Source organism: Lates calcarifer, linkage group LG21 (assembly GCF_001640805.2).
Source record: "Lates calcarifer isolate ASB-BC8 linkage group LG21, TLL_Latcal_v3, whole genome shotgun sequence".
NCBI classification, from domain to species: Eukaryota; Metazoa; Chordata; class Actinopteri; family Centropomidae; genus Lates; species Lates calcarifer.
In genome coordinates this window covers 16,711,912-16,729,440 of record NC_066853.1, presented here as the reverse complement: position 1 = coordinate 16,729,440, position 17,529 = coordinate 16,711,912, and the positions used below count along the sequence as shown (strand labels likewise).

Here is a 17,529-nt window from a genome sequence, read left to right as displayed (position 1 = left end):
AAAGCAACAAAAAGAAAATAAAAACAATCAAAAAGCATTTTCTAAAAGTAATATGTGCGATTCACCTGATTTTTGTGACTTTCTAATTTTAATCTGTGTAATGTTCTCATAGTAAGAGGGAGGTGGGAGTAGGTGGATGAAGGGGGACCAAGGGAATACAAATGTGTAAGACTTAATGTAAAACTCTGACTCGTAGCAATTATAAACTGTGTATTATTGATAGTTACCTCCACCAAGGAGGTTATGTTTTCACCCGTGTCTGTTTGTTTGGCCTTAGTGGAGGTATGTGTGTGCCATTCTAGTGACACTATTTATTAAATGAATGTCAAATTAACAACTTGAAATATTCTAATGAAATAATATCAATAAACAGCTGTTATCTGTGACTCCAATGACAATGACACAGACATGCTCAAAAGAAAACCAAGCAGGAATTAAACGTGTACTTTATTTATTCAATGATTGCACAATGTTTTACAAACTGCTGAGGTGAAACAGCATGTACCAAAGTCTGAACCTTTTGTGGCATCATTCAGGTGATTAACTGGCCAGAGGGTGAGCTAGGGGAAAAAAGGACAGTTCAGAGTTCAAGTGTCTGGAGATCACAGGAAGGAATCACCTCAGTATCAAAATCAAATGTACCATGATAACATATCACAAGAGACAGTATAACAATATCAAGTATTAGCCGCCTACTTTGTAAGTTAAACTGGGTCATCCCACACAGTAACTTTGCAATCAAAAGTAGTAAAAACAATTGATTGATCAGTCCAATCAGTGCAGTTTGTTGTAGAAATCAAGAAAGACATAAATTATTAGGTAAATTTCCAACTTAAATATACTATTTTTATGTGACATATTGTATAGAACAAAGAAAGAAAATGCTTGACACTTTGTACCTGAACATAACATCGCACACAGTGCATACAGTAGATTCACACATACATGATTTACCTTTAAATATACATTACATTACATTTGATGATCATCAGTACACATATAGACAACAGTATTTATTCATATGAGTAAATTAATCAGAGTTTTCACACTGTTGTGTGCAGGAACGAGGAACTGGACACAAGCACTGATATGATGAGTAACATGGTGCTAGCCAGAGCAACATGGCCTCCGGAGTAATACACCTGCCTTCCATTCAAGGGCTGCACTGGTCTGTAGGTTTTGACCATTTGCTCTCCATCAGAAAACTGGAGCTGGGAGAATGCAGCAAGCTGTAACAAAGGTAAAATAAATAGGTAAAAATGTACTCTGCAGGGTAATAAAAACTCTAATTCTATAGTATAGTACAGTACAGTACAGAAATAACAGACATTTTCAAAATTCAGACTTGAAAATCCACATGAAAACTTGACAGTTTGGGGGTATTTTTTTTAGAGGTTCGTCATTTGAGGAGTAAAAACATAAAGTCTGCCCAAAACACTCACTTAATATACTTAATCGACTCTGGGTCAATGATACAATATTTTTGTAAATAAGTACCTGTTCCCTGCTGAGAGGAATAGTGCTTTCAAACAGGCTCCAGACGACAGCTTCAGAACAGTTTGGTGTGGTGAGAGAGCCATCATAGCGAAAGTACTTAGTCATGTTATCCTGAGGAGGAATGAACATGTCCAGGGACACGCCCTTCAGTGTGGTGCTGTTGGCTGGTTTTTATAAAAGATTAACAAGGCAATGAGGCTTAGCAAGAAACCTAATATTAGATGACAAAAAAGTTCAAGGTGACAGCTTCATTGTTCTAATCAATTTATTGTTGGGATGTAAGAAAAGGTGTTTTACGACATTGTGTTATCTCTAACAATCGCACTTTAGCCTGACACTGGAACAATCACCAGCACATTTAGAACAATAGGCTGACATGACTTACTGGGTTGTGGGATGGATTTCAGAGCATTAATAAGGGGATCAAATTTCTTATTTGAAGATGCAGATTCCTGAAATTAGACAAAAATAAGTTGTTCAAGTTACTTAGCAAGCAGAAATGACTTTTTTGGAAGAACACATGGTTTATGATGCAGTTCAATCGGATGGTTAAATTGTTAAGGGGTATTCATTGTTGGACTGTTGACTGAAGCAGAAATAAACAGTTTTGGCTGGTAAATTGATGATGTGTTTGGTGCCATAACAACAGAAGCAGTTCTCATTGCGTTAGATCAATAAAGTTTATTGAAGGTTTTACATCCTAAACCTTGTCCTTTTTATGCCGAAGAATAGAATATACTGGTTTTGGCTTTAGACACTCACCTTGTTAACGTTTTATTGTTTTTTCAGTCATCACAACATAAAAAGTTCCCATTTTAAATCTATTTTTAACTGAAGGCTGTAAATTCCAGTAAATGCTTGGTTTTACAATGCTTCTTTTGTTAATTTTTAATTTGTGTGTGTGTGTGTACCTCAAGGCATGGTTCTTGGGTCATTTATTTGTTTTTTCCAGATATTGTCAAAATGGGTGTAATTTTTGATGGCATCTCTGGACAAATTCCGTCATAAGTCTGTTATCTCCATTCAGCAAAGCTGCACCTTAGAATTTAAGAGTTCTTTTTTAATTCAAATTATCATTATGGCATTGTGTGGAAATCCAACAGTCTTATTCAGTTGTATGTAATTTTGTTTTTTGCCAAACATATTCAGTGTGCATACATGTTTCCAATATGAAGAATATCTTAATGTTTCATATTGGATCTCCCATATTTAATTTCTTATATTTTTTGCTGTAAGATAATAAAATCATATCACCTGAAATAAAAATCCAAGAACAGCCACACCTGCGCGGTCGCTTACAGCCTGGGATAGAGAGTCGTATTCTTCTTTTATGTGAACAATGTGCATCTGTAGGTGGCATAAAATATTAAGTTATGTTACCTTTTTTTTAGGTATAATAATAATTAATTCTTCATTTATGTGAAAACATACAAAATGGCTTTATCACCCTTCCAAATTATAACACACTTCAATCCCTGTATTTCATACCTCCACTGGAAATTGTTCTCCATCAATCGTGTGTTCAGAACCCGGCCCTCCATCTTTGCCCCAGTGCAGGTGAAATTGAAGTGCCTTGTACGTTGCAGGCAGATTTCCTCCCCTGATCCTTATACTGGTGGGCAAATCCAATTGAACTAAAAAAAAATGGAAAAAAGAAATAATCAAAAAATGGCTCCCCATCCATCCAGCATAAGAGCCCGACTTCCAGACTCAAAGAGACACACAACATTATGACTGTGCCTCTTCTTGGTTGCTTTGCATCTATATGTTGTTTTATTTTAAGTCACTTTGCATCTCATTCTGGTCATTATGTGTCTTGTTTTAGTAATTTCGTATCTATTTTTGATCATTTTCCATCTCTTTGTCATCTTTTGCATCTCTCTGTGCTTGATTTATATATTATCATCGTCAATTTCCATTCATTGCATTTCGCAGGCAAAGCCAAGGGGCCCCTGGTAGGCCTGTTCAGTGATCCTTCCCTGATTACAAAGGGTCTTTTTAGATCTGACTACAGTGCAATTTTTTTTATCAGTGTTTTGCAGCTTCTTCATTCTGTTACACATTTAATATTTTTGGCAGTGTCATTTTTATTATACCAGAGGAGGCAGGGCTGCAGAACTTTTTGTCTTTATCTATTATTATCTATTTTGCCGCCTCTCAGACTATTATCCCAGTGGTTTACGGCTGAGGTAATTGTCTTATGACTATTTTACAGTCAGTTGACATTAGTACAGCTGATTTAAATCACTCAGAGGCACAGTAGCTTGTTGTCTTTTCAATTAAAACTTCAATTATCACAAAGACATACCAGCGTGACCATTGTTTATGAGGTGACCATGAAAAGTCTCTTGATAGCCAATGAAGTGAAAAGGAGTGAGACGTTCATCTGGTAGCAGTCTCCTCGTAACAATGTTAACAGGAGACTGAGCTCTGCCGCTGCAGTGCTGAGAAACCACTCCCCATACGTCTGGACCTGTGAAAGCAGGAGGATGGGAAAAAAAAAAACCAGTAACTCCACTACCACATGTTTTCTGCTTTTTATTTAAACTGTGTCAGTGGCTTGTCTTCAGGCTTACCTATGCAGGTGTGATTGCATGTAACCTGGGACTGGTAGCACCAATCTAAAACAACAGAAAATTATTAGAAAGAAATGTCCTCTTTGTGATCAACAATTTATTTTAGTTAGTTATTTTACTTAGTTAAATAATATGTGATATAATGCAACTTATTTACAAAATAAACACTCAAATCCCCAAAAAAAATGCCTGTTTACACTGAAAACGTTTTATTAAAATTTATCTACTTTTAAAGAATTTTCATCATCAGCAATCATCTGTTTTTACTCCTTAGAGAACGTACCTGCCCCTGAGACAATCTTCATGGAAGATGCAAACAAAAATAAAGCATAAAGCAACATTGTAAATGTACTGCATCTGTCGGAGTCCGTCTGCACTCAACGTTATGGAGGATGACACCAGAAACAGGGTTCAACCAGCCTGTTATAAGACAGGTAGGCCCACCTATCAATCCCGCCCACAGCGCAGGCCTCAGTTTTATGACCACTAATACATAGCAAACACTGATATCTGACGACTGAGATTCTCAAGATAATGAATGGACAAGATTTGCCCTGAAAAACCACAGCCTGAATGGTGCAGAGAGAAGAATGACTCCCATACTGTAAACTGTTACAGGTGCAAAATGGATGTCATTCAGGATTTCTTAGAAGGTAGAGTTATCAGTAAATTATAGATGATAATTTATCTACAATTGCTACTGTTGGTTTTGTATTCTGTTACTGCTGCTGTTTTTATGAGTGATACTGCCAGTCTACAAGTACAGCTACTTCTAGTTTTGCTCAATGGTAGAAAGTAACTAAGTACTGGACAGTGTCTCATACTCTTGGCAGGGCACCCTGGAGTTGAACATTTAAAAACACACACACAGAAAAGAAAATCCCTTAAGTATGCCTGTGGTATTATGTCCATATCTAACTCCTTTATTAATACTGTTTGGAGATAATCAGTATCTTTATATTTTCTAAATTATGGATGTTGTGGAAATGTTAAATGCCTGATAGTATTGAAAGATGTATAATGAGATAGACATTATGATTATGATTATGATTATTTCGGATGATCTGATGCGGTACAGATGTTGCATAGATGATGACATTGTGAGATTTATAATGAACTGGCAGTAGTTGTGTCCTTTGTGTAATTCTCTGATTCTTTTGAATGTAAGGCTTTGTGTCCACTTAAGATGCTTCACTCACTGGTTTGATTGCTGTGGTCTTCTGATTGGATAACTGGGGCACACTCTGTGTATGTATGCATACTGAACTGCTGTGATATGTCACCACAGTTTGGATGGAATACTGAACTGGCCAACCAGACACAAGTCTGGAGGGCTGAGAAGTCAGGTGGGCCCTGGGCAAGAGCCTCTGAAGAGACATATTTCTTGCTTGAAAGTCACAGAGCCTAAAAAAGACACACAGTTACCACAAAGAGACAGATAATGACCACAGAAAAACCCAGAATGAGTAAAGAGATGAGAAATTAGGGACACAAGATGATCAAAAAAACTAACTGAAAAAAAAAAATACAGTGAAATACATAGACTAAAATAAAACAAAACAAAACACTAAAGACCCACAATGACCCATATTCTCATAACCTGTCAATGGATGAGATCTAATTGACCCAAAACTCTGTCTTTGACACACTCAATATCTGATGGTTGTTTCATCACATTGCAGCTATCTGTGAAGTGATCTATGTGCATTGCGAATTGCCAGCAGTTCGCTGTTAGTGAATGCAGCACAGTGACGTATTGGACGTAAGCGCCTTCCACCGTGCAGCGTTCACATCTGTCCGTGATGTAGGAGATTTGAAATTTATTTGCGCTGCCCCACTCTCCCATTTACCTTGTGGGCTTCGTATTTTAAATGCAGGGTACCGGTGTGTTGTGATGGAGCGCTGGAAGGGCAGAGTGGCTCTGGTGACGGGAGCCTCGGTCGGGATCGGTGCGGCCATAGCAAAGGAGCTGGTCCGACACGGTATGAAAGTGATGGGCTGTGCCAGGGACGTCGAAAAAATACAGTTTTGCTCTGAAATTAAAACTTAATCTCAGCATAATTTTAAATGTCCAAAACAAACCGTCTGTCGATGGAAAACACTAAAGTGAAAGTAAGATAACGTCAAGTGAGAGTAAATGAAAATGCACTTGATGTTTTTTTATTTTATTTTCAGTCACTCAACGCCAGGTTGAGTGAAAACATATGGAGAACTTTAAAGGAGATTTTCTGCTTTGTTACAAACAAAAGTACTGTGCCCAACAGTATCAACAAGTAGAGGTGAAAATATTAAATATTTCATGGTCCCATTTTCTGAAATTTTACAACAAATACAGGAAGATAACAGATAATCAAGAAATTCCTACAAGGAAATTAATTAGTTGCAGTCCTGTACAAACTGATTAAAAATCAGCACCATAATAAAATGTTGCTTAGAAACTAATGTTCTGATCTTGGTTGGCACTTTTCTCCATTTAATACTTTTGAGTGCTTTTTCCTGCTTATACTTGCATACTTTTACTTTTCAGAACACTTTCAGTGCAGACTTTTATTTGCAGTGTTTTTACACTGTGGCAATAGTGCTTGAGTAAAGGATCTGGATGCTTCTTCTGCTGTTAAAAGTTCTGTTGCCTGTTATCTGTTAATCTTTAAGCTTTTTTGGAAGCGGCAACAAACAAACTAAACATTAATGTCTAAAGTAACTGGGTTAGACAGATGATTTGCAACTGCGTCAGTCAGTCAGTCATCTGGAAGATACAGAGGATGAGCTGTACAATAGATTTTTTTTAAGCAATGTGTCTCGTGATGACAGGTTAAAGCATGAGGAAACAAACTACAAGGCTTCATAAAAGTAAGAATAACCTCTTATGTGCCAAACTTTGCTGTTAACTTGTCAAAATGAAAAAAGATTTTTTTCAATTGAGAAACCTTATTGTAGGTCGTTACAGGCAAGTTAATTTGTGCAGTGTTTTATAGCAGAGATCAGCCACTTGCCTGACACAAAGACCATCTCCGCTAACACTGTAAAACTTTTATGAAATAAAACATTAACCTTTGAAAGACAAGAGGCAGGGATGGAATTTTACAGAGAAAATGTCATGAACTGAATGAATGTAGCTTTTGTTTAAGCTGCCTTTTTCTAACTAAAAAGATCAAGATAAAATGCAAAACATGAGTAACTTCCTCACCTCAGCTAAACAGTTTCCTGGAACTTTGCCTGTGTTACTGTAAGTGGTCCTGACATCAGCATGACATTACACATGACATCACATTTAAATTCCTTTTAAATGTCTAAAAAAAAGTAGGTTTGTTTATCTCCCAGATTAAAGACGCTATATTATGTTTTTATAGTGAGATTTAAATGACTCCATCACCTTATTCAGAAATGTAAAAACCCTGTACTGTATTTACAATTTCCTCTTTCTATCTTGTGCAGGGTTTCCCCCTAATCTACAGATTAACAGTTTTTTGTTCATGTCAAAATGAAGCCTCTGAATGGCAGGTGGGGTGGCAGGTAGTTGTGAACAACTAAAAACATCTTTATTTAACCTATTTAAAATAGAGCTGTGATGACTGATGATAAATTGTTGATTAGTTGAATGTTAGACAAATAATTGCTGACATACAATTCATTGTCTATGTCACTTTTCATGCATGTTGTAAACTGTTGGTCAGACAAAACAAGAAATCTGGAGTCGTTACTTTGAACTCAGAGAAACTGGGATGGATTTTCTTTTATATTTTCTGACACTTTATAGACTAGTTGATTATGAAGAAGTTGATTACAAAGCAGAATGTCTAACATCTGGTTTGGTTTTGATTTCAGAAACTGGCAGCTGAGTGTCAAACTGCAGGCCACAGTGGTGTTTTGGTGCCTTTCAAGTGTGATCTGAGCAATGAAGAGGAGATTCTATCCATGTTCTCTGTCATCAAAGCGCAGCACAAAGGTGTGGATGTGTGCATCAACAACGCCGGCCTGGCTCATCCAGACTCACTGTTAAATGGCAAAACCAGTGGCTGGAGGAACATGCTGGATGTAAGAGCTTAGTGTTTTTATTTTAGAAATGAAATATAACACATGTAGTTAAACACATGTTTTATTTTATTAATGTGAGACTTTTTCTTAACTTCTGACTGTTCTGCTCGGTGCCTTGCAGGTGAACGTTGTTGCCTTGTCAATATGCACACGTGAAGCGTATCAGTCAATGAAAGAAAGAAATGTTGATGATGGCCACATCATACACATAAACAGGTACAGTTTTATTTACTGATGATGTACAGTGATGGCTGTGCTTGTGAAGTTCTGTTGATTTAATATTTCAAGCCCACAATTAGAAAACTAATTGTTTAATTGCAGGTTTATAAATTAATTGTTTGTGACAACACAATGATGTAATAAAACCTGTTTGTGCAAGTTCATTTTGAAAGAGTAAAAGCCAAAGGGGGAAACTCCAACATTCGACTGGCCAACCAATGATGTAACTTCACCACACAGTCAGTCATGACCATTAGCATATTAGTCTGGTAAAATAACCAAAAAATATTGGACAAAAATGAGAACTGTTAAACCAAAACTATCTGGTTAGTTGAGAAATTTTTGAAGCCTTTGACCCAATAGAGTTTTGTAGGACACTGTTTTCTTGCTTCACTCAGAAATGTGGCTTTCAAACAACAACTGACAATTGAACTTTCATGGACTGAGATCAGTACATGTAGTGTAGGTGAATGCTGGTGCTGACATGGTTTCCTACAAGTTGTACATCTTCTTCTGTTGCAGCATGAGCGGACATCGTGTCCCTCCTGGTTCTTCACATTTCTACTGTGCCACCAAGTACGCTGTGACGGCCTTGACAGAGGGCCTGAGACAGGAGCTGCGAGAGGCCAACACCCACATCAGAGCCACAGTAAGACCTCATCACTGTCTGTCTGCGTTTAAAAAAATGCTTTCAAGGCAAAGCAAATTTATTTATATAGTACTCTTTTAGCAAGAAAGCAGTTCAAAGTGCTTTGTATGAGACAGAATTATGAATTTTGCTGCATTATGATCCTTAAAAGATTCACAATATGGTTTTGATTTTCTTCTTGCAGTGTATTTCTCCTGGTTTAGTAGAGACAGAATTTGCTGCACGTCTCTTAAAAGATGATCCTGAAAAAGCTGCTGTTGTGTACTCTAAATATAAGGTGAAAATATCACAACTACATTCATAGAATATTTTTAATCTAATTACTGGATTGAAAGTATCTAAACCATTATAGCAGTACATATTATTTGACTTTTCACTTCTGTAGCCTTTGCAAGCAATCAATGTTGCGGATGCTGTTACATACGTCCTAAGTGCCCCTCCCCACGTGCAGGTATGTGATTTCCTCTCTCATGTACATATTTTGTTGTTTTCTATAGTAACTTATCACGTTTTCAACCTTTGCTCTTTTATTGTTGAAATATCAGTAGTTTTCCCATACTGAGATAACCTTCACATATCTTTTCTTTCAGATTGGAGACGTTCAGATGCGACCTGTGGAGCAGTTGGTGTAGTGTTGCACCATGTGACAGCTGATTTATTGCACTAAGAAATTCTCCATCTGACTGGTTTATGACATTTGTGAATCTAATTGCTTAATATGACACTGTATTAACTTTAGCTTTTAAAGCTCATGCTTTAATTTTGCACTAACAGAATTAAATGTCTGATTTGAAGATGAAATTTGTTGCCCGTCAGCTTTATTATTACACAGAAGGAAATTAGACTTGTAGCCAGATAAAACACACACATAAAACAGGGGTTCACTAATGACAACAAATAACAGTGTATAGTCAAAAACATACATGCAATATAAACCATAAGAATACACAAATATTAATATAAAAATATTCTTTAAAATCTTCACATTTCTATCAGTGAATACAAAAATGAGTAAAATATGTTTGTATTGGTTGTTGAAAATACATCCCCTCACAGTCTGATGGTTGTTCATCATATTGCAACAATCTGCGGAGCGATCTATGTGCTGTTATGAATTCCTGCAATTCGGTGTTACAGTGAATGCGGCACAGTGACGTGTTGGACGTTAGCGGGCTTGAAACGCATCCAGCGTTCGCAACTATCCCACTGAAGGGGCTCAGGGATTTGGTTGTGCTGCCAAACTCACGCTCCTCTTTACATTGAGGGTTTTGTATTTTAAAGCAGGGTACCGGTGTGTTGTGATGGAGCGCTGGAAGGGCAGAGTGGCTCTGGTGACGGGAGCCTCGGTCGGGATCGGTGCGGCCATAGCAAAGGAGCTGGTCCGACACGGTATGAAAGTGATGGGCTGTGCCAGGGACGTCGAAAAAATACAGGTTTGCTCTGAAATTAAAACTTTATATCTGCATATTAGTGGATTTAATCAGTAACAGTACAACTTTAGTTCAGATTGTGTGATGCTAGCTGTATGTATGTTAGCTAGCTAAACGTCCAAAACAAAGCGTCTGTCGATGGAAAACAACAAAGTGAAAGTAAGGTAACTTGAAGTGAAAGTAACTTTCGCAGGAGGTGTTCTGTAGCATAAATGAACAACAATGCACCACTTTTGTTACATATGAAGAACCTAATAGGACAATCCTGCTTTATTTAAGCAATATTAACCTAGAGAGGGTGTGCTTTAACGTCATTTGAGCACGTCAGTGATGTTTGAGTTTAATATTGCGATTATACAACTATTACCAACAAAGTAAAATGTATAATCAAAATCTGTTCATGTTGAGGAGCAATTTGCTCTCAAAATTAAAAGGGTTTGGCAAGTGTTTTTCCCGTTTCCAGGTAAATACACGGGATCTGACTATTAACTGGAACACAATCAGTCACGTCAGTGGACTCCTGTGTGTAATGGAATCGAGTTTACCACTACGGCAAATAATCAGACCCTCAGTAACGACCTAGCAACAGAAATGATTTTCTAGTCCCAGATGAGTGAACTCTGAGCTGACGTTAATGCTTTAATCGAGATCTTGGAATTGACCGAACTAAATCAATAGCCTACTGCACAAATAAATGCTTACTTTTATCAATCACATTACAACAAAGACGCTGCATTTATTTGCTCACACAAATGTCAGGCTTCTGCAACCGCAAACCTTTTACATGAATTTTAAGTTATAGCGCTGTGTCACCGGCACAGTTGATGGAGAAAGCCGAGGCGCTTTGCTCAAATGACGTTAAAGGACACCCTCGAGTGTAATCTTGCGATTATACGACTATTACCAACAATTACCATTTGACATGTACACCACATGTCAAATGGTATGACCTCAGAAAAATATTTAAAATTCATGATATTTGTAAAAATGAGTATTTACTTTAAAAATTATGTTTGAATTGTTCAGATCAAAGACATGTTCTTCCATAGGTGTCTATGATAATTCCTGAGAAATTTGATCTTAAGTTGAAATGTCAAGTGGTGTAACCGGTTACACCACTTGACTTCTAGTACAAACCTTTCCGTTAGAGGCCTGTTCTTTTAAATATCAGCAGTTTATTATGCTGATTAAAGGTGCAACATGAATAAGTTACTTATGCACAATTTCTGAACATGAAAATAACTGTAAAAGGCCTAAAACGCCAATAAATTATAAGAGAAATGTTATGTTCTTGACTTAACTCCACAATCTGTGGACATTATCGTTATCAGTGATGGACCAGTGACCCAATACAGAAACAAGAAAAACTTTTTCCTGCTCAGCACAGTGCCTTTCCTGAGTGGTTTCAAGAGGGTCACTTGGAACTTCAGTGAGAAAGTGCATGGCAAAGGAGCTCCTGATGGAGTGGGTGGGGCTGTAAAGCATATGGCGGATACAGCCATCTGAAGAGGCACTGATTTTCAAACGGCAGAAGAACTTACTGAAAGTTCAGTCGTCTAACATAAAATGCTACTGGATATCTGAGGAAACCATTTGCAAAGTATGATGAATCAGTGCCAACGAATGTCCCTGCTGTGAAGGGTACAGTGAAAGTGACCAAGTCACCAAGTGACCTCTGAAGAGCCATCTGTGATTCAGTGGAGGGAACTTTCTTGTTTCTGTGCGAGACCTGGTATCTGCAAGTGCTATTATCCAACTGTCTTCACCTGGCCTCATCCACCTGACCTCAGATTCTATTATGAGTCCGATGTGCTGCACATAATCTCAGAGCCAGAGCCTTTGAATTCACGTCATTCAAAACTCAGGAAGGAGGATTGAAAATTCTGAGTTGTCACATTTAAATAGTTTTCTAGACAGTCAGGTTTCTCCCACATCCCACATCCCCCACACCCACTCGCTCTCTCTTACTTCAGTAAGTTCAGTTCAGATGACCTTGTTGACTGTCATTCTTGGTTTTCTTGGTCAATTTCTTCAAGAAACAATGGCGTCGTATTGTCAATTGGTGTAACCACTTGGCGTCAAGTGGAGTAACCAGAATTTCTCTTAAAAATATAAAAATATGCAGCTCAGTTATTGTGGAATGAATAATATTCTCTATTGCAATGTAATAATGTGTTTTTCCACAATTTTTAAATAATTTGTCAAAAATTATTGAGAAAGCCTGAGAGTCCATTTCAGCCTTGTGTTGACCTCAGTACTGTGAAAACAGCTGAAATTTAAATTTACAGATTATCCCAATAAAATCCATTGACATGTGGTATTTTAAAATCAAATAATTACTTTTATGAGTACACATACAAACACTTTAGATGTATAAAATATTCAGTATTCTTCATTTTGTTGCGGTTACACCATTTGACATTTTCAGGTGTATTCTTTCCTTTTGTTAAAAATGTTGTAAATGTCATTTCAAATGACATAAAACCAACATGAACACAAAATATACATTTTAACAAACCCAAGGCATGCTTTCAAAACATGATTTTAAAAGATTTTTAAAATTGTCCTGTGGACAACCCTTATTTGTCACTGACCCTAAAATGTATATGGCGGAGTAATATTTTTAGTGATGAGTAAGGCGTGCTGTCATGCTGATTTGAGCACATTCTAAATGTCTTGTGGACCAATCAGATTGCTCGGTCAGAACTACTTGTTGTATAATATAAAGCAGAATGTCTAACATCTGGTTTGGTTTTGATTTCAGAAACTGGCAGCTGAGTGTCAAACTGCAGGCCACAGTGGTGTTTTGGTGCCTTACAAGTGTGATCTGAGCAATGAAGAGGAGATTCTATCCATGTTCTCTGTCATCAAAGCGCAGCACAAAGGTGTGGATGTGTGCATCAACAATGCCGGCCTGGCTCATCCAGACTCACTGTTAAATGGCAAAACCAGTGGCTGGAGGAACATGCTGGATGTAAGAGCTTAGTGTTTTTATTTTAGAAATGAAATATAACACATGTAGTTAAACACATGTTTTATTTTATTAATGTGAGACTTTTTCTTAACTTCTGACTGTTCTGCTCGGTGCCTTGCAGGTGAACGTTGTTGCCTTGTCAATATGCACACGTGAAGCGATATCAGTCAATGAAAGAAAGAAATGTTGATGATGGCCACATCATACACATAAACAGGTACAGTTTTATTTACTGATGATGTACAGTGATGGCTGTGCTTGTGAAGTTCTGTTGATTTAATATTTCAAGCCCACAATTAGAAAACTAATTGTTTAATTGCAGGTTTATAAATTAATTGTTTGTGACAACACAATGATGTAATAAAACCTGTTTGTGCAAGTTCATTTTGAAAGAGTAAAAGCCAAAGGGGGAAACTCCAACATTCGACTGGCCAACCAATGGTGTAACTTCACCACACAGTCAGTCATGACCATTAGCATATTAGTCTGGTAAAATAACCAAAAAATATTGGACAAAAATGAGAACTGTTAAACCAAAACTATCTGGTTAGTTGAGAAATTTTTGAAGCCTTTGACCCAATAGAGTTTTGTAGGACACTGTTTTCTTGCTTCACTCAGAGAAATGTGGCTTTCAAACAACAACTGACAATTGAACTTTCATGGACTGAGATCAGTACATGTAGTGTAGGTGAATGCTGGTGCTGACATGGTTTCCTACAAGTTGTACATCTTCTTCTGTTGCAGCATGAGCGGACATCGTGTCCCTCCTGGTTCTTCACATTTCTACTGTGCCACCAAGTACGCTGTGACGGCCTTGACAGAGGGCCTGAGACAGGAGCTGCGAGAGGCCAACACCCACATCAGAGCCACAGTAAGACCTCATCACTGTCTGTCTGCATTTAAAAAAATGCTTTCAAGGCAAGGCAAATTTATTTATATAGTACTCTTTTAGCAAGAAAGCAGTTCAAAGTGCTTTGTATGAGACAGAATTATGAATTTTGCTGCATTATGATCCTTAAAAGATTCACAATATGGTTTTGATTTTCTTCTTGCAGTGTATTTCTCCTGGTTTAGTAGAGACAGAATTTGCTGCACGTCTCTTAAAAGATGATCCTGAAAAAGCTGCTGTTGTGTACTCTAAATATAAGGTGAAAATATCACAACTACATTCATAGAATATTTTTAATCTAATTACTGGATTGAAAGTATCTAAACCATTATAGCAGTACATATTATTTGACTTTTCACTTCTGTAGCCTTTGCAAGCAATCGATGTTGCGGATGCTGTTACATACGTCCTAAGTGCCCCTCCCCACGTGCAGGTATGTGATTTCCTATCTCATGTACATATTTTGTTGTTTTCTATAGTAACTTATCACGTTTTCAACCTTTGCTCTTTTATTGTTGAAATATCAGTAGTTTTCCCATACTGAGATAACCTTCACATATCTTTTCTTTCAGATTGGAGACGTTCAGATGCGACCTGTGGAGCAGTTGGTGTAGTGTTGCACCATGTGACAGCTGATTTATTGCACTAAGAAATTCTCCATCTGACTGGTTTATGACATTTGTGAATCTAATTGCTTAATATGACACTGTATTAACTTTAAAATTGAAAGCTATAGTACAAAAATTAGTCAAATATATCCTGCTGTTTAAATGTTGGAGATCAGATAGTAGTATGCTCTAGTCACCCTGCAGCTGAGGGGGAATTATGGACTTGTTCAGGGATTAAATGTGAACTGCATTTGGTGTAATAATATTTTTTTAGCCATGCTACAGCATGGCTCTGTGGAATGGTCCACCACTTTGGTCCTCACTGAAATAACAACTATCAGAGGGATTACCATACCTTCAGAGTTCTACTGATTTTGGCTTGACTTTTCATGTAGGATCATCTTCAAACTTTGCCAAATACTTTGGTTTACAACCAAATATCTGCAAAACCGAGGAAGTTTCCTCCAGACTCAGCTGTTACTTGTGGCTAAAGACTTTCTCGTGTACTAGTTGGTTTTGTTTGTCTGTTAAAGCTAAAGCTGATAAAAATTAAATATTTCAAGTTTCCATACCCAACAGCAGCTCTGACGGTGTCATGCTTGTGTCTCACTTGTATAAGTGTTTGCCATTCATTCACTATGAGCAAAGACAGTGTATAGCCACATGTCACAGCATACACAGAGGTTTGGTCTGTGGTCATTAAGTGATTGTCTCACCTGTAGATAAGAGGTTTCCTTCCAGTAACAGGCATATGGTTGGGTGTTTTGTATCACTATCAGTAAAATGTACTGTTTACTTTTGCTTGAGTGCTATAGCTTGTCTGGATGACAAACTGTTTCTTTAAGACTCTGTCCATTTTCATGTTTGTGTATGGGGCAGGGCTCTTAGCTATTTCAGGTGCTTTATGGTTCAGGTGTGGTCTCTTTTATACTGCACAGCAGAATTTTTCCTGTTTTGACCAACAGTTTTTTTTCCAGTCCTTTTTCCAGCATGGTAATAATAACCATAAAGTCTGTAACAGGAAACGTAACTTATTAAACATCATGAGGATGTGACTGCAGTCACGTAAAACAGAGCCAAAAGACAAATAATTGAAATCTACTGACTGTATGAAAAATTTGAACCAAACACAAGAGATGGAAGCTCAGTTTGTACGGCTCAAACTCAGATCTCTTTTTGCACCTAATGAATCCATACACTTAAAGTGTTTTATGTTTTTGCCAGGTTATTTATTTGTTTAGTTAAACCTCAGTGTTTGGTGTTGCTGTATTGTGAATGTATTTGAATGTTGTGAATGCATATTGTCTGAGATTTCATTTATGTGTACATGGATGGTGATTTAATGTTGTCTTTTTTATTTTTTACTTTGTTATTTTGGATAGTGATGGCAAACCTTGGAAGAAATTCATATGGTGGAAGAAGTTGCGTACATGTGGTTCTGAGCTTGGATGTCTGTTTGCATTCATTCACAAATTGTCTTCTACTTAAGATACAGTATTGTAAGAGATACCAGTGAGAGAGAGCTACACCTTCTTCACCGAGCTTCCCAGGATGTCCAGGAGACTTGGCCTACAGTGATGTGGAGTACGAGTGGGGTGCTGAAGAGGAGTCCTGCAACGCTTACAACAAGACAGAGGTCAGAGGAACAGCCACTGGTGGAATTCATGAACTATTACAATGCTCACTTGCACTGATACATTGTATGTGATATTTTGGAAAGCTGACTTAGACGTAGATCCAGCACAGAATCAAATGAGAGTAAATTAGATGAAGTGATTTGGTTGGCTCCCTGTGCCTGCGTGGGTTCTCTCTGGATACTCAGGCTTCCTCCCACAGTCCAAAGACATACACGTTAGGTTAAATGGTAACTCTAAATTAATATATAATAGATGTGAATGGTTGTTTGTCTATATGTGTTGGTCCTGCGATGGACTGGCAATCTGTACAGGGTGTACCCCGCCCAATGACAGCTGGGAGAGGCTCCACACACACCCCACGACCCTTAACGGATAAGCAGTATAGATAATGGATGGATGGATTTGGTTGGACTTCTCAATATTTTAGCACTGATGAAAGCGTGTGAAACGTGACAGTGGTGGTCACACAGGAAATGTCCTTTGACGTCCACTAGATGTCACTGAAATACTTCTGATGAATTTCAGTATGAGAAGTGCTTTCTGTGCCTTGGTCTCATTAATTTGCTATGAAAATACAATGAAAACTAAAGCACAGTAAAGCAGCTTTGCAGCCTGCACATATGTCATAATTATACACTCAAGTTTAATTTTAACTGTGATACAACTCACCTCTAGTCTGATTAAGCAAAATCTAAATAATTTGAGTCACAGCCGGTGTGTGGTGTGCTGTCAGTGTGAAATGATCTCATTGCCATGTAGCAATGCTGCACTGACTCCTCCATGGAGGCTCTGGATGGTCCACTGGATCCCTTTGCTGAGCAGAACAAGTATTTTTACTTCGATAAATTTTGCTTGTAATACTTATGCACTCTTACTTAAGTAGAACTTTGAAAGGAGTACTTACTTATTATGAAGGATTTTTACATTATTGTATTGGTATTGTTACCCAAGAAAAGGATCAGAGCACTGCCTCCACCATTGCATGTTAGCACGCTAAAAACATTGTTAGTTTACA

The 17,529-nt window shown here is 37.6% G+C and overlaps 3 protein-coding genes across 3 annotated transcripts; 2 read left to right on the top strand and 1 right to left on the bottom strand.

Moving 5' to 3' along the window:
* Positions 1-429: 429 nt before the first annotated feature.
* Positions 430-4,490, bottom strand: ca4b (carbonic anhydrase IV b). The gene is made up of 8 exons (XM_018665215.2): positions 4,357-4,490; positions 4,074-4,118; positions 3,806-3,970; positions 2,986-3,131; positions 2,752-2,844; positions 1,883-1,949; positions 1,498-1,661; positions 430-1,229 (listed from the first exon to the last, which is right to left on the bottom strand). The coding sequence occupies exons 1-8, from the start codon at positions 4,412-4,414 to the stop codon at positions 1,044-1,046; spliced, it is 924 nt and encodes a 307-aa protein (XP_018520731.1). The 5' UTR covers positions 4,415-4,490; the 3' UTR covers positions 430-1,043.
* Positions 4,491-5,927: 1,437 nt separating this feature from the next.
* On the top strand, positions 5,928-9,731 carry LOC108875972 (dehydrogenase/reductase SDR family member 11-like). Its single transcript, XM_018665216.2, has 7 exons — positions 5,928-6,099; positions 7,899-8,108; positions 8,230-8,324; positions 8,850-8,976; positions 9,161-9,253; positions 9,362-9,427; positions 9,567-9,731. The coding sequence occupies exons 1-7, from the start codon at positions 5,968-5,970 to the stop codon at positions 9,606-9,608; spliced, it is 765 nt and encodes a 254-aa protein (XP_018520732.1). The 5' UTR covers positions 5,928-5,967; the 3' UTR covers positions 9,609-9,731.
* A 378-nt stretch (positions 9,732-10,109) lies between these two features.
* LOC108876053 (dehydrogenase/reductase SDR family member 11-like) lies at positions 10,110-15,453 on the top strand. The gene is given in 8 exon segments (XM_018665342.2): positions 10,110-10,409; positions 13,171-13,380; positions 13,502-13,540; positions 13,542-13,597; positions 14,125-14,251; positions 14,436-14,528; positions 14,637-14,702; positions 14,842-15,453. Coding segments are annotated over 8 exon segments (765 nt in total). The 5' UTR covers positions 10,110-10,277; the 3' UTR covers positions 14,884-15,453.
* Positions 15,454-17,529: the final 2,076 nt, after the last annotated feature.

Bases quoted from the DNA above. Each gene is read 5' to 3' on its own strand.
- ca4b (XM_018665215.2), bottom strand. From the start codon at position 4,414: ATGTTGCTTTATGCTTTATTTTTGTTTGCATCTTCCATGAAGATTGTC. The intron at 3,971-4,073 runs GTAAGCCTGAAG...CTGCTTTCACAG, and splicing joins ATGCAATCACACCTGCATAG to GTCCAGACGTATGGGGAGTG. The intron at 2,845-2,985 runs GTATGAAATACA...TGCCACCTACAG, and splicing joins GAGAACAATTTCCAGTGGAG to ATGCACATTGTTCACATAAA.
- LOC108875972 (XM_018665216.2), top strand. From the start codon at position 5,968: ATGGAGCGCTGGAAGGGCAGAGTGGCTCTGGTGACGGGAGCCTCGGTC. The intron at 8,325-8,849 runs GTACAGTTTTAT...CTTCTGTTGCAG, and splicing joins CACATCATACACATAAACAG to CATGAGCGGACATCGTGTCC. The intron at 8,977-9,160 runs GTAAGACCTCAT...TTCTTCTTGCAG, and splicing joins ACACCCACATCAGAGCCACA to TGTATTTCTCCTGGTTTAGT.